The sequence below is a fragment of the Phyllobates terribilis genome, unplaced genomic scaffold (genome assembly GCF_046119375.1).
Source record: "Phyllobates terribilis strain yellow unplaced genomic scaffold, ASM4611937v1 Scaffold_49__1_contigs__length_9717188, whole genome shotgun sequence".
Classification (NCBI taxonomy): domain Eukaryota; kingdom Metazoa; phylum Chordata; class Amphibia; order Anura; family Dendrobatidae; genus Phyllobates; species Phyllobates terribilis.
This window is the reverse complement of record NW_027362809.1, coordinates 5628948-5651664: the sequence shown is the minus strand read 5'-3', so window position 1 is coordinate 5651664 and position 22717 is coordinate 5628948. Positions and strand designations below refer to the sequence as shown.

At 42.3% G+C, this 22717-nt stretch overlaps 1 protein-coding gene and 1 long non-coding RNA gene across 2 annotated transcripts in view; one reads left to right on the top strand and one right to left on the bottom strand.

The window, feature by feature from the left end:
• Positions 1–22717, top strand: part of LOC141191629 (uncharacterized) — a 47138-nt gene that overhangs the window by 4951 nt on the left and 19470 nt on the right. Inside the window, exons 2-6 of the mRNA XM_073661565.1 lie at positions 5313–5462; positions 5592–5696; positions 5780–5903; positions 5987–6084; positions 6282–6372. Coding sequence (XP_073517666.1) covers positions 5385–5462; positions 5592–5696; positions 5780–5903; positions 5987–6084; positions 6282–6372 — 496 coding nt within the window. The 5' untranslated portion in view covers positions 5313–5384. The remainder of the gene's footprint in view (positions 1–5312; positions 5463–5591; positions 5697–5779; positions 5904–5986; positions 6085–6281; positions 6373–22717) is intronic.
• Positions 18397–18922, bottom strand: LOC141191663 (uncharacterized). Its single transcript, XR_012265442.1, has 3 exons — positions 18767–18922; positions 18579–18647; positions 18397–18488 (listed from the first exon to the last, which is right to left on the bottom strand). It is a non-coding gene; the product is annotated as an uncharacterized lncRNA (long non-coding RNA).

The following is a 22717-nucleotide window of genomic DNA, read 5'->3' as shown; positions in this document are numbered from 1 at the left end:
CATTGTACAAATTTATCTTTATTAAGTTTTGAAAAGGAAATACAAATACAAACACCGGGTACTAGTTGTGCAACAAGTAGTAGGTCAAACACGACTACATAACCATAACAATAACCAGTATTTCCAAAACACGTGAAAATGAAATAAGTAAACACAATCCAAAGTAGAGTCGCTGGTAGAACATTGGTTCAATGTGTTTTAGGATATACCAGCGTGGTGACTCAGACTTAAACATTAAGTCATTACATATTCATGTGGATTAACAAATAAGGGTTATAAAAGCAAAAACGAGTAGTTAAAACTAAAAACACAAATACACACAAAGACAAAGGGAAGTGGGGGAAGGGATGTATGGGTAAGAGGGTTAGGGTAACGTCAGAGAGGCTCCTGAAGTATAGACTTAGCTTTCCCCTATGAGGTCAAGATAATCAGCGGAAGATTTAAACTCCAGTAGAACCATGTTTTATAAAATTTATCATGGGAGCTATTGATCATGTAGGTGAGCTTCTCCGTTAACATAATCTCATTTATTTTGGAGAACCATAGTGTTACTTTTCCATAGCAAGGGAATACATGCTCTAGCAGACGTGATCACGTGTCTCAGTATCGAGTTTTTATATGTGTTTAAAGGGATGTTGCTGTGATGGAGAAGGATGAAAGCTGGGTCAAGGTCTGAAATAAGATCACTGAATTTACTGATCACTAGTAGTACTTTCCCCAGAAAGGAGAAAAGAGTTTACAGGCCCATAAAATATGTAGTAGGTCACCCTCCTCCTCCCCACATCTCCAACACATGGGACTAGCATCTGGGAGTATAGAGTGTAGGCGAGTTGGGACCCTATACCACCGAAAAAGCAGTTTATAGCTGGCCTCCTGAAATCGCGAGCTGATTGATGATTTGTGTGTCAAGGTGAAGATTTGCTTCCACTGATCCCTCGTTAAGGTGCAACCCAGATCTCTCTCCCATTGACATTGGAAGCGTGTTTTAGGCTAGTCCAGGGATTCAATCAGTAGGGAATACAAGAGTGACAAAGTGTGTCTTAATGGGCCGGTATTTGGTGACTTGGTTATTCTATAAGGGTTTTTTTTAACATGTGGACATACACCCTGTAAACAAAGGATGCAACTATGTTAATAAAACCGACACATTTGAAGAAAACCTAACGGGACAGCAATTATCAATACACAATTTCATCAATTGTAACACTATAGGGGTCATCTATTTAATAGAGTGTATAGAGAGTTACCTGCAATATGTGGGATGGACGTCAGATCCGCTATAAACATGTATTAGAAGACATTTATCTGACGCAATCAATCCCACAGCATTAAATCTGTCTGTGGTTTCAAGACACTTTTCACAAAAACATACAGGGGATATCAGACCCTTCAGATATTAGGAATATAAAAGGTTTATAAACCAATAAGAGGTGGAGATATGAAAAGAAAAATCTTAAATAGAAAGTCATATTGGATATTTAATTTACACACTTGAGCCCCACAAGGAATGGAGATCAGACAGGATTAATATTACAGTACAATTAATTGTATTTGTTTTTGATTTCCAGTGATTTTATTGAATGTCTCATGCATGAGTTGTATTTGTGTATTATCTTTTTCTTCCATACAATACAGGGTTAAATTGTTGTGCTCAGTAATCAATGGACACCCAGGAAAGGGAAGGATATAAAAGTATCACAGAGACTCACATGTTGTAAATCAGGAATAAGCATTGGTTTGGTCGGCACTTGGTGGTATGCCATCACAACAGTTTTTATGAATTCACAAAAAATGTGAGGTTTTAACAATATAGAGAATGCTGGAGAATCCATCTCTCCTCCTTTCTCTACTTGAACCTTGAAATGTCCCTGACCAGGGCGGCTCCATGCGGTGATCTTCAGATAATGTACATTGAATAAACAGTGAGCTGACCTCCCTCTCCATTTTCCAATTGTATTCCTGTTTTCCCTATAGTGATGAATATTTATTTTTGCTAAAACTGTGATATTTTCACTTAAACTTTTTTTAAACTTTTTTTAACTACACTCATTAGTGCGATCATACAACACAGAAGCCTCTGATCGCTTCGGTGATGCACTGTACTACTGTAGTGCCGTGTACTATCAGTAACTGAGCAATAGTAACGTCCCCATACACATGAGAAAAGTGTCATTTGACAGACGGCTATCTCTCCAGACTCCCCCATACACACAAATATTCCAGCTTTCCTGTGGTCTGTATGACTGACTGTAGGGAGGCCTCCTAATACATTATATAGTCAACCAAAACCCCCAAAATCAGTGCTTCCATGCAACTGTATTCAAATGTTTATGGGGTCGTTACAAGGTAACTTTTGGAACGCTGCCTCTGGCCCGTCCTAATATACTTTCATACATTGCAGGCCCAGACACCATCACTAGGCATTTCAGTATTGTAGGAACTAGGCAGCCCCATACTATCGAGTACTTGGGGGAGGAGGAGAGGCATTCAGCCTAACTCTCACGACTTCTTAGATGCCATGTTTGCTTTTTGCTGGAGCAAGTGGTTAAACTGCCAGGGATTTTATTGCAGCCGCACCTGTGCCATCCCTGTGATGTACATCTATGTTCTGGTGCCCAAAAGAGTTCATATAAAACCAATAACAAATGTTTAACGTGTTAAAAGAGGACAAAATGTGTCTTCTAATTTTTGCATGTTTTTTTCTTTTTACAAGATATGTTGGTGCCAATTGTCTCTTGAAACATTTTAATATCTGCTTTTTTCTGGGGGTTTTCTTGTAATATAGGAAAGCCTAAGGCCAGAAATAAACCCCATAATACACTGTGCATGTAGACTTTAGTATCAAATCATTTCTGTCTGCGGTGTTTGTGCAAACAAAACCGCTTTTATGAAATCCTCAAACTTCTGTGTGTGAATCAGACATAAGATCTAACGTGATAGAAGATTACAGTCTGGGGAAGACGGGAAACATTCATATAGACGGCCGGTGGAGATGTAGTCAGTGATGGACTGTGGCCAAATATGGTTTTATAGCCGTAGTAGAAGATGTTGCCTCATCATAAAGTAGTTATTTCTCATGTCACGTGAAATAAATATCTCCTGCAGAATTGCTAATGTCAGTGCCAGTATAAGATAATAATCGCTGCACTACCGGACAGAGGTGCTCCAGTTGGGTCCAAACCTGTACTGTAACTGCGAATAACCTCGGCACTCAATGGTTCTTATAGAAAAATGTTGTAATTCCAGAACTGATCATCCAAACACTAAGGACAGAATCCCCTTCGTTCACAAGTTCCACCCCTTCACCTACATCTTACATAAAACCATTAGGAAACACAGGAACATATTACAAACCGGTTATCCCACGATCCCTGCATTCCAACAACCCTTCCTACCGTGTTTTAAGAGAGCAACCAATATTAGAAACTCTCTGGTACGTGCCGATTTGGGCGCAGCGCACAAAGGTCCCGCAGAACGGTTATTGCAGAATCCCAAAATGGGCACATTCCTAGGTCTCCAATGTCGTCAATACAACAATGTCCTCAGGGGTAGCATTGTTCATCACTCACAAACTGGCAAGATATACAACATCAAAGGGTACTTTACATGTGACAGTTCATATGTGGTATATCTTATTAAATGACCATGCGGCTCAATCTATGCGGGGGAGACGACACAGCCCATAAGGGATAGGATTTCAAAGCACAAGTCCACAATTCTGTGCAAAAACCTAATGTTACCCATTCCCCAACACTTTATCACGGCAGGACATAGTATTTCTCAATTCAAGTACCAGGTATTGGAACAAGTTTTGACACCACGTCAGAGGGTGCGACCAAGTGAGCCTTCTCAAACATAGAGAAGCCTTCTGGATTCATGAATTACAGTCCCTAGAGCCGAAAGGCCTTAATAGGGACTATGACCTACTGGCCTTTATATAAGGTTTTTTTATGTTTGGAATTTGGTTCTCATTGAACAATTGGTATAGAGAAACTTGTCACCCAGGGATCTTATGTGATCCTATGTTGAAATGTATTTTATGTTTGGAAATGTGGTCTTCAATTTGAATAGGTCAATAATATACATGTTTTGATCTCCATATCCTACTCATATATTGTCTCCTTTATTGCAGATTATTCCTCTCTGGCACACTCTTGTCCCCTCTCCTGGATCCTTCTCCACTCCAACAAAGGCTCTGGCTTATGTCCATTAGGTCTTATGCTCTATACTGGTGGAACGCACGTTCTCTCTCCCTGGCACTCAAACTTCCTGCTCACTGGAACGCATTTACACCGGCGGGTGGAACGCACAGCTTCTTGCGAGGAGCGCGTCACTTCCGGTGACGTCATACGTGCACTTCCGGAGTTCACACTACACAGCACTGCGGAATTGGTCAGCCGCCCTCAGCCCTCAGTATTCCTGCCCCCCGCCTTTAGACACCATCCTGCCCCTGACAACGCGCACAGCACCAGGAACTAGCGGTGGACACCGCGTTCCTCTAAGCCACTACGTGCAGCACCGCTTTATAACCAGGAACTTGGGGTCACAGGTATGCTACGTCCAGCTCTATTCTGTCTATCTCTGCCTCTACAGTCCCTCTCAGCGGTTAACTCTGAGTCTGCCACTCTCTGCTCCTTTCTGCAGACCCAAGCATCCAGTGTCACCATATCTCCACACTTTTGAATCCCTACCTTTGAACACCATCCAGCAGTCTAGTAGGTGTCACCTCTCTTCAATTTGTATATATACTTGCTCTATACTATGATGTTGTATCCGCATTAATGGGGTTTTACAAAATATTATGCACTGTTTGACAGCATGTTTATTGTTCAGGTTAAACAAGAGATATTATCATGTTATTGTGCTATGATCCATTTGTATATGCTTTTTTATTTTATTATTTATTATTATTATTTTATTTATTGTTTTGTTCTTTGTGCTATTTCCAATAGTTCTTGATTAAGGTCAGATCGACCGAAACGTTTACTTTTGTTTTTGGACTGCATTAAAAAAAAAAATTTCTATAAGAACCATTGAGTGCCGAGGTTATTTCCAGTGTCAGAAAATTAGACGAGAATTAGCGTTATGGAAGATGAGTCTATGAGAAACATATTCAGCTGCAGACTCCGAGGAAGAAACTGCTTGTTGTCTGTGGCCTAAAATATATAGGTTTTATTACTAGATGTAAAGAAGAAAACTAAACACTGTAAAATAATTAATCTCCTCATATGTTTCCCCTCATTATCTCCAATAGATGTATTATTACACAGGATATTTCTGATGTTCCATCAACTTATCTTTTCCTCATTCAGGTCTCTACAATATCGGATCCTCTCAGTGAAGATCTTCTATATAAGGGAATTGTCCTGATTTACCCATCAAGGATGGATATGGACAGAGACAAGATGGTGGAGAGGATATTACACCTCACCCTAGAGATCCTCTTCCGTATTACTGGAGAGGTGAGAGATTCTGATGACGTCACATTACATCATTCTTATCTATGGGAATAACAGATGGAGAGAACTGGAGAGGTGAGGACTCTGGAAATGTCTGGAGGGAGATTTATTAATGTGTCTCTCCATAACCAGAGATTAATCACGGGGCCTCCACATCACCCCCTGATACATGAGGACATCAATGACCAGAAGATCCTAGAACTCACCTACAAGATAATTGAGCTGCTGACTGGAGAGGTGACACTGCTGGGAATACTGGGACTTTATACAGTAACACTATTAAGGGATCGGGGAGATAACGGTATCATTGTATGTGTCAGGTTCCTATAAGGTGTCAGGATGTCGCTGTCTATTTCTCCATGGAGGAGTGGGAGTATTTAGAAGGACACAAAGATTTGTACAAAGACGTCATGATGGAGGTTCCCCAGCCCCTCACATCACCAGGTAATAGACAGGACTAAATACAAATGGCCTATAATTATCTGTATGTAAAGAATGAATTCAGTCCTTGTATGTGTTTCCTCCAGATCTATCCAATAAGAGGAAAACACCAGAGAGATGTCCCCATCCTCTTCTTCCACAGGACTGTAAACAAGAAGATCCCAATGTTCCTCAGGATCATCAGGTAGATGGAGAGAAGGTGTCATGAGATCTCCCCTATGATGTGTAGACGGCTGTGAAGGTCTTGTGCTCAGTCTTGTTTTATCCACCAGTATTATATGTTTTATACTTGTGTAATGAGGATGGTGGAGATGGCTGGATTAGAGCTGATCATAGATGTGACTTATCATCTGTCTGTGACTTTTACAATATTTGTTTCAGGGTGAAGATCTGACCCATATTAATACTGCAGAGACATATGTGAGGGGTGATGAGCGCTGTAAAGAGGAGATTCCTACATATGACTACCCAGGTGAGTAGGAACCACTAAATGCAGAGAAGTCACAGAATCTTCTCGGTCACCGGCTGTGGCTGCTTTATCAGTGGTGTAGTCCAGCCGTATCACAATCGTGTGATCACCATTTTACCTCTAGATCACAACATTTTAGTCCATCCAAAAATGTTCACATTACTTTGTGTAATTTTAAAAGACCTTTTCTGTAGAACTTACAACCTGGAGGATCCACCTACCCCCTGGGATTAGGAGACACTGACCGTTACCTGCCCAGATCTGTGAACTACAAAGCCAAATGACAGCGTACGTAGAATGTGCTGACAAGTGAGAAAATCACTTGAAGAAAAATATTATGATGGGCCTGTAAGAGAAAGCGGAGGGTAATGATGCTGTTGGCTTCCTAGAACCCTGATATCTTATTGTATGAATCTACCTTCTCTGCCTTCTGTGCTGCTGAATGTGCTCATATGGTCCCTACAAGACCAGGTCCAGTCTTTCTGGCCAAACATCACTTTTTTGATCAATAACATTAAATGTGCAGTGAGGCCAAGTGTGAATTTCTGTACAATAACAGCAGAGTTTCCCTTTATCCTGACTTTTCAATTTCTTTTAAAACCAACTAATTTAAAAAAGGATAGTGATAAACTATACAGAAAACATTACACCTGCGCCATGATATATCTCTAAGCTGTGCGTGGCTGATGGCTGTAATATACATTTATTCACGCCTGCAGGAGATGTGTTGGCTTGAGCCCTGGTTTCATGGATTCACTCCACGTCATAAATTCCATTATGTTTTCATCCTAAGAAATTCAGATTACTGCACAATCTCTCCTGAAATGGGGGCACTAATACTTTCTCTACTCTCCTGGTCAGGACTCATAGTTGCTCCAATGGTCCACCATAAATGAGTGCAACTCCAGTTTAGTGTTGGATTTCTCCCCTCATACATACGTTGTTGTTGGGGATGTTACATGTTTTTATATTCTTTCTTTTTTTACAAGTTCACTCTCTCTGATAGTTTCATTGTGGTGGGATCGGCCTTCCTCACTTATGTGACTCTGTAACTCCCTGGTAGTCTTTCAGAAAGATCTCCATTACCTCTTCCAAATGCCCGAGATCTAAATTTAAGACACCTGAGCTCTGCAGTATTATAAAAAAGTTCACTTTAAATGTCTAATATTTCTTCTTGAAACTCATCTGACAGAAAATATTGTCCCTTACGATAGTTTAGTTTCCCAAGAGCCACCGAGCCCCATACTCCAATTACCCCAGAGAGGTTTCTCCAGTAGTTACTCATTTTTCTCTGATGGAGACTGTTGAGTTTGATCATTTCAATAGATTTTTTATTGTCTATACTCACTGTTTTTGACTTTGTAATCCTCTGATTTAACCCCTTCCTGCAGCCAGTTTTGTGTTTCTAAACAGGCCCCATTTTTCAAATCACTTTACGTGGTGATAACTTTGAAATTCTTCACAAAGGATAATAGGAAACAAATGGACCTTACAAATTATTTTCCAACTTCTTTTGAATCTGACAATGCCCTATATATGGTTGTACCCTACTGTCTGGGCACATGGCAGGTTAAGAAGGGAAGGAGCGACATTTAGCTATTAGGAATGCAGATCTTGCTGGAATAGTTTGCAGACACAATGTATTGGGGGCGCTGTTCATGGTCACCAGGAAGCTCAAAAGATGGCCACCACGAACAGGCTTGCCTTATCTAACCCGTTTACAGATTTCACAAATTAATAATAATAATAGTTTTTATTTTTATAGCGCCAACATATTCCGCAGCACTTTACAAATTTTAGGGGGGATTTATACAGACAATACAGAATAAGCATATCTCATATCGAAAGGAGTGAGGGCCCTGCTCGCAAGCTTACAGTCTATGAGGAAATGGGGGAGACACAAAAGGTAGAATGTACATATATTGTATAATGCAGACTTGATATACTAAATAGGATAAATAATAATACATGGACTGGTCGCCTGCCAGTATGTGTACAGTCCTGACCGAGGCTATTATGTGCATGGTTGGTATGAACCTGAACTTGAACAAGATTTTAATATGGGGGAACACTGGGACGGACAACTGGAATGGACAGATAGTGTGTAGAGGTGATACGCCACTCTAAAGAAATGGGTTTTTAGGGTCCACTTGAAACTGTGGGTATTGGGAATTAATCGAACTGTCCTGGGTAGTGCAGTCCAAAGAATTGGCGCAGCACGCAAGAAATCTTGGAGACGGGAGTGGGAAGTTCGGATTATGGAGGATTTTAGTTTTAAGTCACTGGCAGAACGGAGGCCACGTGTAGGGTGGTAGACTGAGACAAGGGAGGAGATGTAGGGGGGTACTGAAGCATGGAGCACTTTGTGGGTAAGCGTGGTAAGTTTAAATTGAACTCTATATTGGATGGGTAACCAATGCAATGACTGGCACAGGGAAGAGGCATCGGTGTAGCGGTTGGCGAGGAATATGATCCTGGCTGCTGCGTTAAGGACGGATTGGAGAGGGGCGAGTTTAGTAAGAGGGAGCCCGATAAGTAGAGAGTTGCAGTAGTCCAGACGAGAATGAATAAGAGCTACAGTAAGAGTTTTTGCCGAGTCAAAGGTGAGAAAAGTCCTGATTCTTGAGATGTTTTTAAGGTGTAGAAGACACGAGCGAGTGATTTGATGTGAGAAGTGAAGGAAAGATCTGAGTCAAAAATGACCCCAAGACAGCGGGCATGTTGCTGGGGAGTAATGGTTGAGCCACAAACAGAAATGGCAATTTCGGGCATAGATAGGTTAGTGGAGGGAGGAAATATGAGTAGTTCAGTTTTTGACAGATTCAGTTTTAGACAGAGGGAGGACATAAATTACTTCATAAATTTACGTCATAAACACAAATTACTTTGCTCATCATCCTTTAACCCCTCTACATGGATCCGGACTAACACAGAGACCCCTAGGCTTGGGCCACGGAGTTACCTGCTGTTCTGTGGAGTGAGATGGGAAGAAGTATAGTCAGGTAGCCGGGTCAGAACCAAAAGGATAGAGAAAATACAAACTCAGAAGACACAAGAGTAGTCAGTAAATGGACCGGGGTCACAACAGGAAACAAATACACAAGCCGGGAGCTGAGCACAGAGGACTGAACCAGAGGAGGACAAGGCTGTATCTGGCAGCTTCCGGCAATATGCTTCTGTGGAAGTGAGGTTCAAAGGACCCCAACCCTTTGCTTATCCCTTGCCAAATGAACGTATTCAAGTGTATACGTGAAGCTTTGATATCGGACAAACAGAGTCAGATACTGAACTTCTCTTGAAGAGAGATGGCGCAGGAAAGATGTGTTTATTATTCCAGCATAACATATATATGTTCAGTATAAAGGAAGGTCCCAATAGGGCGTCGCCCTGAGGCAATTGAGCAATCACAGTGGTCTCTGGCCCATGGTATAGATAAGTCTCATTATGTTGTCCTATGGGGTTAAATGTTTCCTCCCCAGATATTCTCCTCATTTGTCAGGATATTGTCTTGGGAGGTGTCATGTTGAATCCTTTGTCTCGTCTCCTTCTTGTAAACAATTTGAAAGTCCACTTCTATAACCAGTTCCAACTAATCCTTTCAGGATATTTATATATATATACACGAGTGCAGATATCTAATATATATATCAAGGTTTTCATAATATATATTAAAGTGAGGGTATATATGACTAAATGATATCCAATATAACAATATGCAAAACAAGATTCATAACATATAACAGAATATAAGTATAGATATTTCGCATACATCAGAGTTTCATATAATGTTTTTTAGTAGATTTTAGAATCTTATCTTTAACAGTCCCCCCTAAAAACATTTTTGAAACCCTTCATCAGACCCCCTCTCTGCTTAGCACTTGTAGAAATACATAGCAAAAATTTCACACAAAAGAATCTAGAGGTTACATTTAATAATATAAATTCTAGATATAAGTAAATGAATCCTGCTTTCACCGCTCCCTTCTCCTTTGGCAGTGGGTGAACGCTCCAGCCGAAGTGCAAACACACAGACCCGCCCAAGTACTGCTCCGCCCCTAGTGGGAGGAGCCAGCCGAGGCCAGATTCCCCAGACAAGCCTGTCCGCTACACTGCCGGATGGACATGAACACACACAAACCACCACAAACAAGGGAACTATACAGGCGCCACAATCAAGTGTTAAGGCCCCTTCACACACAACAAGATCGCCAGCGAAATCGCTACTGCGTGACAGGGCCTTTAGACTTATTACTTAAGACTTGACTGTTTAATCTGGATTGTTGTCAGATTCTTCTGTCCAGTTATTCGTTTCCTCATCAGTCATTACCATTCTAGGATCCACAGTTTTTATATTAATTTCCGTATACAAAGAACAACACAACATGCCATCATCGCTAGTATAATCATTATTACAAGAATTGCCATCCCCACCTGCATTAACCATTTCTGCCAGCCACTCATCCATGAGAAATACTGGTCCCAAGGATCCTTGATCCCTGAATTTTCTTTAAATTCTTCTGATAAACTAGTAAGTTTCTTTAGAGCAATTGTTACTTTGCCTGTAGGGCCAGCATTATCTAGAATATAGGTACAACAAGAGTACCCGAACATCTTACATACGCCCCCTTCTTCTGAGTAATTGCTACCTGAGACTCTGGATTCTGAGCACTCACAAAAACAATGCAGTAAAGGATATACAGTCTCATGGCTGTGCTGGTGCTGGGGTCTTCTTGCAATGTGAAGCGTGGATCCAAGTGGCCTTCCCTTCGACTTTGACTGTTGTAGGTGTCACCAAGATCACTTGGAATGGGCCCTCGTATCTGGGAGGACTTCTGGACGTGCTTCTTAATGACCACCCAGTCTCCAGGTTTGATTGAGTGAGTATGCTCGTCACTGTCAGGATCTGGGATAGAAGACTGCAGCATGTGTTATTGCAAGTTCTTTGGACAATTGTATTACATAGTTAACAATGGTATCTTGGGGGAACTACCCTCCCAACCTTGGGGCTCCTCCAAACAAAATCTCATAGGGAATCAGTTTGTGTTGGCCTGTCGGGGAGTTTCTGATTGAGTACAGGGCAATGGGAAGACCGTCTGGCCAGGGAATTTGTGTCTCCTGATTAATCTTCAACAATTTGGACTTTAAAGTACCATTCAGTCTCTCAACCTTTCCACTACTTTTGGGATTGTAAGGCGTATGAAGACTTAAGCTAGTTCCTACCATACTCCACAGATCCCTGTAGAGTTGGGCTGTGAATGCTGGTCCCTGGTCACTTTCTACTACTTCTGGTACCCCAAACCTACACACAACCTCTGTCATCAGTTTCTTAGCTGTGGTGCGGGCTGTCATGTTAGTGACTGGGTAGGCCTTAGGCCAACCTGAAAACATATCCACTATTACCAGAACATATTCATATTTCCCTACTTTGGGCATCTGAATATGGTCAACTTGGATTCTCTGAAATGGGTATAGTGGTTTTGCCAGATGTTTTGGTGGAGTCTTCCCTGTTTTTCCTGGATTACAAGTTGCACAGACCAAGCAGGCCGGCTGTGGTTGCTTTTTCGATGGTGTAGTCCGGCCGTATCACAATTGTGTGATCACCATTTTGCCTCGAGACCACAACATTCTCCTTCTCCAAAAACTATTCAAATGACTTTGGGCATCGAAAGCCCTTTTCTACAGAAATAAGAGCCTGGAAGATCCATCTACCCCCTGGAATTAGAAGACACTGACCGTTACCTGCCCAGATCTGTAAATGACAAAGCCAAAAGACAGCATACGTAGAATATGCTGACAAGTTTGCACACTGACAAAGACATGAACAGTCTATAATTTTAAGGGTAGGTAAATTTTAACATTGAGAAATAGAATATCCAAAAAAAATCAAGAAAATCACATTGTATAAATTAGATAAATGTATTTGCATTTTCAGTGAGAAATAAGTATTTGATCCCCTACAAACCATTATGAGTTCTGGTTCCTACAGACCAGTTAGACGCTTCTAATCAACTCGTTACTTGCATTAAAGACAGGTGTCTTACATAGCCACCTGTATAAAAGACTCCTGTCTACAGACTCAATTAATCAGTCAGACTCTAACCTCTACAACATTGGCAAGACCAAAGAGCTGTCTAAGGATGTCAGGGACAAGATCATAGACCTGCACAAAGCTGGAATGGACTACAAAACCATAAGTAAGACGCTGAGTGAGAAGGAGACAACTGTTGATGCAATAGTAAGAAAATGGAAGAAATACAAAATGACTGTCAGTCGACATCGATGTGGGGCACCATGCAAAATCTCACCTCGTGGGGTATCCTTGATCATGAGGAAGGTGAGAGATTAGCCTAAAACTACATGGGGGGAACTTGTTAATGATCTCAAGCAGCTGGGACCACAGTCACCAAGAAAACCATTGGTAACACATTACACCTTAAAGGTTTAAAATCCTACAGTGCCCACAAGATCCCCCTGCTCAAGAAGGCACATGTGCAGGCCCTTCTGAAGTTTGCCAATGAACACCTGGTTGCTTTTGTGAGTTATTGGGAGAAGGTGCTGTGGTCAGATGAGACAAAAATTGAGCTCTTTGGCATTAACTCAACTCACCGTGTTTGGTGGAAGAGAAATGCAGCCTGTGACCCAAAGAACACCATCCCCACTGTCAAGCATGGAGGTTGAAACATTATGTTTTGGGGGTGTTTCTCTGCTAAGGGCACAGAACTACATCACCGCATCAATGGGAGAATGGATGGAGCCAAGTACCGTAAAATTCTGACTGACAACCTCCTTCCCTCCACCAGGACATTAAAAATGGGTCGTGGCTGGGTCTTCCAGCAAGACAATGACCCAAAACATAGAGCCAAGGCAACAAAGGAGTGGCTCAAAAAGAAGCACATTAAGGTCATGGAGTGGCCTAGCCAGTCTCCAGACCTTAATCCCATAGAAAACTTATGGAGGGAGTTGAAGCTCCGAGTTGCCAAGTGACCGCCTCAAAATCTGAATGATTTAGAGATGATCTGCAAAGAGGAGTGGACCAAAATTGATCCTGACATGTGCGCAACCCTCATCATCAACTACAAAAAGCATCTGACTTCTGTGCTTGCCAACAAGGGTTTTGCCACCAAGTATTAAGTGTTGTTTGCCAGAGGGATCAAATACTTATTTCTCAATGCAAAATGCAAATAAATTTATCTAATTTATACAATGTGATTTTCTTGATTTGTTTTTGGATATTCTATCTCTCAATGATAAAATTAACCTACCCTTAAAATTATAGACTGTTCATGTCTTTGTCAGTGGGCAAACTTACAAAAAGAGCAAGGGATCAAATAATTATTTTCTTCACTGTATATCTGCACTGGTTTTAATGAATTAAAAGGAATAGACTAGGAGTTTATAGAATATACATTTATTTAGATGGTAAAAGTGCTGATTAAAATACTGGAATCTATTGTAAAAATAGAGTACATGGGTGCTTCTCTGTTCACGTTCGGTCAGGCCTTTGTTTATGGGAGTGTGTGGAAAGACTGACGGTTCCTATAGGGCAGTGCTGGCGAACCTATGGCACGTGTGCCAGAGGAGGTACGCAGAGCCCTCCCTAAGGGCACGCGCGCCATCGCCTCAGCACTAGCGCTCCAGGACCGGGCCCGGAGGGTGAGTAGCTCGCCGACGTCGGCCCCTACTTCAGCTAGATGTAAGTTCTAGGACGCACATCTAGCTGAAGTGTATTGCAGCGCACGAAGTTACCAGGCCTGTGTGCTGCAATACATCCTGCAGCTGACGTTTGCGTACATGCGACTGAGCGCATAGCAGTGACGTCGTCATGTACCCCTGTCGCTTGGACGCTGGTCAGCTGCCGGTTTCAGAAGGTGAGGGGTGCCAGCAGGATGGGGACACATATACAAGAATGGGGAATATACCAGCATGGGGGCACATATACAAAAATGGGGAATATACCAGCATGGGGGCACATAAAGAAGAATGGGGAATATACCAGGATGGGGAATATAACAAGATGGGGGCACATATACAAGAATGGGGAATATACCAGGATGGGGAATATACCAGAATGGGGGCACATATACAAGAATGGGGAATATACCAGGATGGGGGCACATATACAAGAATGGGGAATATACCAGCATGGGGGCACATACACAAGAATGGGGAATATACCAGCATGGGGGCACATACACAAGAATGGGGAATATGCCAGGATGGGGGCACATATACAAGAATGAGGAATGGGGAATATACCAGGATAGGGGCACATATACAAGAATGGGGAAGATACCAGGATGGGGGCACATATACAAAAATGGGGAATATACCAGGATGGGGGCACATATACAAAAATGGGGAATATACCAGGATGGGGGCACATATACAGGAATGGGGAATATACCAGGATGGGGGCACATATACAAGAATGGGGAATATACCAGGATGGTGGCACATATACAAGAATGGTGAATATACCAGGATGGGGGCACATATACAAGAATGGGAAATATACCAGGATGGGGGCACATATACAAGAATGGGAAATATACCAGGATGGGGAATATACCAGGATGGGGGCACATATACAGGAAGGGGGAATATACCAAGATGGGGAATATACCAGGATGGGGGCACATATACAAGAATGGGGAATATAACAGGATGGGGAATATAACAGGATGGGGGCACATATACAAGGATTGGGCACTATATCAGGATGGGGGCATGTATATAAGGATGGGGAGTATACCAGGATGAGGACACATATACAAAAATGGGGAATATACCAGGATGGGGGCACATATACAAGGATGGGGGCACATATACCAGGATGGGGAGTATACAAGGATGGAGGCACATAAACAAGAATGGGGAATATACCAGGATGGGGAGTATACCAAGATGGGGGCACATATACAAGAAAGGAGAATATACCAGGATGGGGAATATACCAGCATGGGGGCACATACACAAGAATGGGGAATATGCCAGGATGGGGGCACATATACAAGAATGAGGAATGGGGAATATACCAGGATAGGGGCACATATACAAGAATGGGGAAGATACCAGGATGGGGGCACATATACAAAAATGGGGAATATACCAGGATGGGGGCACATATACAGGAATGGGGAATATACCAGGATGGGGGCACATATACAAGAATGGGGAATATACCAGGATGGTGGCACATATACAAGAATGGTGAATATACCAGGATGGGGGCACATATACAAGAATGGGAAATATACCAGGATGGGGGCACATATACAAGAATGGGAAATATACCAGGATGGGGAATATACCAGGATGGGGGCACATATACAGGAAGGGGGAATATACCAAGATGGGGAATATACCAGGATGGGGGCACATATACAAGAATGGGGAATATAACAGGATGGGGAATATAACAGGATGGGGGCACATATACAAGGATTGGGCACTATATCAGGATGGGGGCATGTATATAAGGATGGGGAGTATACCAGGATGAGGACACATATACAAAAATGGGGAATATACCAGGATGGGGGCACATATACAAGGATGGGGGCACATATACCAGGATGGGGAGTATACAAGGATGGAGGCACATAAACAAGAATGGGGAATATACCAGGATGGGGAGTATACCAAGATGGGGGCACATATACAAGAAAGGAGAATATACCAGGATGGGGAATATAACAGGATGGGGGCACATATACAGGAATGGGGTATATACCAGGATGGGGGCACATTTACAGGAATGGGGAATATACCAGGATGGGAAATATATCATGATGGGGGCACGTATACAAGGATGGGGAGTATACCAGGATGGGGACATATATACAAGAATGGGGAATATACCAGGATGGGGGCACATATACAAGAATGGCGACTATACCAGGATGAGGGAACATATACAAGAATGGGAAATATACCAGGACGGAGGCACATATAGAGGAATGGGGAATATACCAGAATGGGGGCACATATACAGGAATGGGGATTATACCAAGATGGGGAGTATACCAGGATGGAGGCACATATACTGTTAAGGGAGGGCAATAACCCTTCACGGTTGACCAAGTGAGTGTCAAATTATTATGTTGATTGCAATCCACAGAAAACCAAACGGAGGCAGTGCTCTGTATGGGAGGATTCAAAGAATCTCTGATCCCGTTTATTTTGCTTAGCATTTTATATTGTTTTGAGTTTATTAATGTCCAATCACCTACAGCCATACTACAGTACTACAGGCTTGAGCCAATGTTAGTGCAATTATTACGGAAACACATATATGGTCATATTATCATCGTTAGTTAGAAGCACGCTGGAAATTTACACGGTCAATCCTGGCCTAGACTAGTTAGATAACAGAAGCAGGTGTCTGACAAAATGTTCTCTTGATAAAAAGTTAGTGTGAGAAAGTTCCATGTAAAGCATGAGAAAAGATGGAAAGAATGTATGTTATGCAAGGCGTGATAATAACATGATTTTGAAACAAGCAGACAAAATGGAGTTGCTATAGCATGAATATCAATATGTCCTTTACAATGCAAGAATGGCGAATATACCAGGATGGGGGCACATATACAAGAATGGGAAATATACCAGGATGGGGAATATACCCGGATGGGGGCACATATACAAGAATGGGGAATATACCAGGTTCGGGGCACATATACAAGAATGGTGAATATACCAGGATGGGGGCACATATACAAGAATGGGGAATATACCAAGATGGGGAATATACCAGGATGGGGGCACATATACAAGAATGGGGAATATACCAGGATGGGGAATATACCAGGATGGGGAATATAACAGGATGGGGGCACATATACAAGGATTGGGGAATATATCAGGATGGGGGCACATATACAAGGATTGGGGAATATATCAGGATGGGGGCACATATACAAGGATTGGGGAATATATCAGGATGGGGGCACATATACAAGGATTGGGGAATATATCAGGATGGGGGCATGTGTACAAGGATGGGGAGTATACCAGGATGGGGACACATATACAAGGATGGGGAATATACCAGGATGGGGACACATATACAAGAATGGGGAGTATACCAGGATGGGGGCACATATACAAGAATGGGGAATATACCAGGATGGGGATTATTACAGGATGGGGGCACATATACAGGAATGGGGAATATACCAGGATGGGGGCACATATACAAGAATGGGGAGTATACCAGGATGGGGAATATACCAGGCTGGGGGGCACATATACAAGAATGGCGACTATACCAGGATGGGGGCACATATACAAGAATGGGAAATATACCAAGATGGGGAATATACCAGGATGGGCCACATATACAAGAATCGGGAATATAACAGGATGGGGGCACATATACTTGGATTGGGGAATATATCTGGATGGGGGCACGTATATAAGGATGGGAAGTATACCAGGATGAGGACACATATACAAGGATGGGGAATATACCAGGATGGGGGCACAAATACAGGAATGGGGTATATACCAGGATGGGGGCACATATACAGGAATGGGGTTTATACCAGGATGGGGGCACATATACAGGAATGGGGAATATACCAGGATGGGGGCACATATACAAGAATGGTGAATATACCAGGATGGTCAATATATCAGGATGGGGGCACGTATACAAGGATGGGGAGTATACCAGGATGGGGACACATATACAAGGATGGGGAGTATACTAGGATGGGGCACATATACTAGGATGGGGGTGAGCATATTCTTTATATCTGCAGTCTCATACCGCTGCTCCTGTCTGTGGCTGCTCTATGCTGCCCCCATCTGCTCTCTGTAGGCATTGTTTTTTCTAAGCTAAAACCTCAGTATTCAGGTTAAATTGCCATGTTGGCACTTGGCGATAAATAAGTGGGTTTTGGTTTGCAGTTTGTGCACTCGGTCTCTAAAAGGTTCGCCATCACTGCTATAAGGGAATTCAAGAAAATGGAGAGTTAGTGAAATGGAGAGAGCTGTGAGTATTAATCAGATACACAGTTTGGCAGGAGGTACCTGGTAACTCTTGTTGCCGATCTGGATTTGCTTGATGAAGGTATATATGGAAAGTGTTTTTTCTTGTTATTCCAATGGGATTACTAAAAAGAGATGGATATATAAGGTAATTGCTTACTATAGACTGCCGGATGTAAAAGCAGTGGGGAGAGAGAGGTTTAATTCTTAGTTACCTGGTGACCTAATTGGTCCAGACGATCCAATGTGAAAGTTAGTACAGGCTTACTACTTGTGATGGAAACCTATGTATAACAATCAGGAAATTACCGAATTAGATAAAGGGTGGGCAGCGTTATAGGTTGGATTATAAGGGCCCCCTGTGATACAGCGATGATGAGCTTGTGGGTTAATAGTAACTTACTTCCTGTGTTTGGGGAGGGGTATCAATGGGCTCCACGGCCACTTGTATCGTCTGCTGCAACCAGGGTTCGTAGTCAAGATGGTCTGGTCAGTAGTTACAGGCGTTGATTATACTCTGCTGAGCAGCTATATTGAATTGCTGATGCAGTATTCAGTGAACCTGTGAGAGACAGGGGGGATCCGTGAGGATATCGTGCAGCTTTTAAGGTGCCTTAGGGCAAGTACTGCGCGTGGTATAGTGTCAGGACACTTACCGTGGATTTAGAGGTACGTGGTGTCTGCGCAGCTAGGTATGCATCTCGTAGCTGCTGAGGTCAGTAGGTGGTATGATAGTGGTAGCTTTGGTGTACCGTGCTGCCAAAAGCTCGCCCTGAGTTATTTGCTGTCTGGGGGTCATGCTAGACACTCACCGGTGCTCCAGGGGTAGGAGCGATTGGTAGCTTGAACACTTGGCTGCCGGCACTGCTAGAACTATATGGCGGTGTTGCCTTAGTTACCACTGGTAGATGGACAGTGCAGGGTCTTCTCCGAGGTAAGGAGTCGGTGTAGTAGGCGGCACTTGGAAGCGTCTAGTCACGACCGGTGACTAGGTGCTGCATCCGCTTGGGAAATTTGGCGCTCAGCGCTGCAGTGCTTAAGGACCTGCGTAATCACGTGTGTGATGTTGTCAGAATCTGTACGGGGCCTCAGAGGACCAATTTTCCTACACGTTTCGGAAATCTCTTTCCTTCGTCAGGGATGGTCTTTGCAGAGTCTGTGAGCTTTTTATACACATTTTGATGAATTGGATACAGGTGTCTGCTGTCAATCAATCAGTTTCATGACTGGGTTCAATTAAAGGCGAGCAACTCTATTTCACTGTTAAGGCCTTTTGGCCTCAGTGTCCAATTGAAATATGTTACACGCACGCCGCTAGGTTCAGATAGGGCGAGACGGGTTTCATGAATTCTTTGGAATCCAAGGGAACCATTACTCAGGGCGATCTTAGGCTGCAGCTTCACTCAGGCACACGATAGATTCAATTACTGACCAGACACATCTGACAAGAGTCTTTTTCAACAGTTTAACAGTGGAATATAATCTGAAGCACGGCCAGTACAATTCAGGGATATTACAGCAATAATCTTCATTACAGTACAGTCTGAGTTTGAGCAACCGGTTCCAGTAACTATACAGTAGTTTGTTCACAAGGCACAGTATTACAGTCTCTTCAGTAGCATAATTCAGCATAGATTAGATCTGTTAGCAGCACACTTCTATGCATACACAACCACAGGCTTTTCATTTACAAGGACACAATAGTATACTGCATTCTTTATCCTGCATGGAGATGGAGGGGGGGAGGGTTTGATGAGAGAGATGATCCTTGTGACAGTCCTTATCTTCCTGCCCGATAATACTCTGCACTGTTAGTTCAGGGAGTTTATCTGACCTGTGTTTAGTTTCTCTCCTGATCTGAATCCTGTTCAGTTGCCTTCTGTCAGGTCCTGATAACACACCACCTTTCTATTTGGCTTCAGCAAGACTACAATAACAAGTTCCCCACAATCCCACTGGGGCTCTGCTAAAACAGTCCCTGTCTCCTTTAACCCCTTTAGTTGCTGGATGCTTCTGAAGCACAACACTTCCTGTCGCTTGTGCTTGTGTTGTTTGTAACAATTGCTGGATGCTTTGGAGGCAACAGCACTACTTCTGCATGTCACAAATATCCAGTGGCTTTCTGCCCTGGACTATGCTTAATAAAGTTGCCTTTGCGCTAATATTTCTGTACCACTTGAATACCCATTACTTTGATGTTTGCGTGGAGTCCCCATGTTTTTAATAAAATGCTTAGATAACGGGTGGCCCTCAAATTTATTTTTAGTATTCCTTAAATGCTCACCTATCCTGGTATTCAGCTGGCGAATGGTGCTCCCTATATACAGCTTGTTGCATGACACTGTAGACCATATATTACGCTATTAGTGCAACAGATTATGTGGTCTTTAATAGTGTATTCCATTTAATAGTGTTCGTTCCATTAGTCACAGTTATTTGTTTCCTGCTGCCTAGTGTTTTGCAAACCTTGCCTTTTCTGCATGGGAAAAAGTCGGGTGTATTGAAAAAGGAGGGAGTCCTGGAGATAAAGGGATTTTTTTTTTACAGATGGAGCAACCATAATCCCCAGATTACTGGCTTTCCTAAAGATGAATCTTGGAGCCTGGGGTATAAGGTCACCTATAATCTTATCATCCTGTAACTTGTTCCAGTGGCATTTTACAATTTTCTTCATAATATGTATATTTCAATTAAAGGAAGTTATGATAGGGGAGATATTTATGGACTTAGACGTCTCCTGATCATGGGTGTTTTTATTTTTATTACCTACAAGAAGTGTGGAACGTGGCATGTATTCACTTGCTCACGAGTGGAAATGATGTGTTGATGGTCCTAGCCTTTTTCTAGAAATTTATAAGTTAGAAGATTGGCCTCATTTTCAAAGTCTTGAGGATTTGAGCAGTTGCAGGGTAGTCACATATATTGGCTCTGCGGTACATTTAGAAGCCAGCTGGGTAAATGACAGTTGGCTCTGGAAATAAAGCTGTTTGTATCAGTCAGTTTGAAGAATGTGCTAGTCTCAATTTTACCTTCTTTGATGCAGATAGTTAAATCTAAGAAGATAATTTGTTCTGAGCTAGTGGGGGAGGAAAAATTCAAAAAGAAGTCATTTGTGTTGATACCTGCTATAAATTCAGAAAGGGAGGATTGGTCGCCTGACCAAATGAAAAGGACATGATCAATAAACCTCCGCCAGAGGACCAGGTTCACACTTAGTGTTCCATGAGGGTATATTGTGGTGAATTCCCACATCTCCACGTAGAGATTGGCGTAACTAGGTGTGAACCTCGTCCCCATGGTGGTCCCCCATCACTGGGTATAGTAGTTATCCTCATATCAAAAGGAATTATGATTTAAAATAAACAACATACTCTCCTGTATGTAGTTGATTTGGTCCGGGGGCATTCTGCTATATTTGTTTAAGAAGTGAGTTACTGCTTGACACCCCTTTTGGTGTTGAATAAAAGTGTATAGACTGGAGATGTCAATAGTGCCAAGAATGTAATGGCTCTGCCATTGGACCTCATTCAGCTACCTTAGGGCATGTGTTGTATCCTTAAGGTGTGATGGAGTGGGACTATATTATGCAGGTGCTTTTTGACATAATTGGAAAGGTTTGAGGTCAGGCTATGAATGCCAGAGATTATGGGTCTTCCTGGAGGGTTGTCTAAGGATTTATGGATCTTTAGTAAGTGATAGAATATGGCCGTTCTAGGGTGTAGGGTGTAAATATACTCACATTCATGTTTTGAGTCCTAGATTGATCAAAGCCTTCCTTTCTTTTGTGTAAAGTAGAGTAGGGCCACTGGTCACGCGTTCATACGTTTGTTTGTCACTTAGGAGTCTTAATGATTCATTGTGATATTGATGGTGATCAAGTATCACAATTCTCCCTCCCTTATCCGCCGGCCGTATAATTATATTATTGTTGCTTTGCAGTTGTTTGATTGCTAGACACTCTTTTCGAGTGAGGTTGTTTTTGAAGTTTGAACACTTTTTTTACTAACTCACCAAATGTCATCTTTAACATTTTTCTGGAAAGTTTCCATTGATGTGGAATACTGGTTCAAGGGGTGAAAGTTTGATTTGTTTTTTAGATCCGTGTGTTTATAGTTATTGGTAAGGGAATCAGAGGAGGGTTTGATAGGCAGTAGATGTATTTTTTAGAAAATGCTTCTTAATGGCTAGTTGCCTCATAAATTGTTTGCCTATGAAGGTCTCAAATTTATCGAACTTATCAGACGGGGCGTAGTTTAATCCTTTATGAAGCAAAATGACTTAATTTGGTTTTAGAGAGTAATGACTTAACTGAAAACCATACATCTATCTTCAATTTATTTCCTGAGGTGGTATT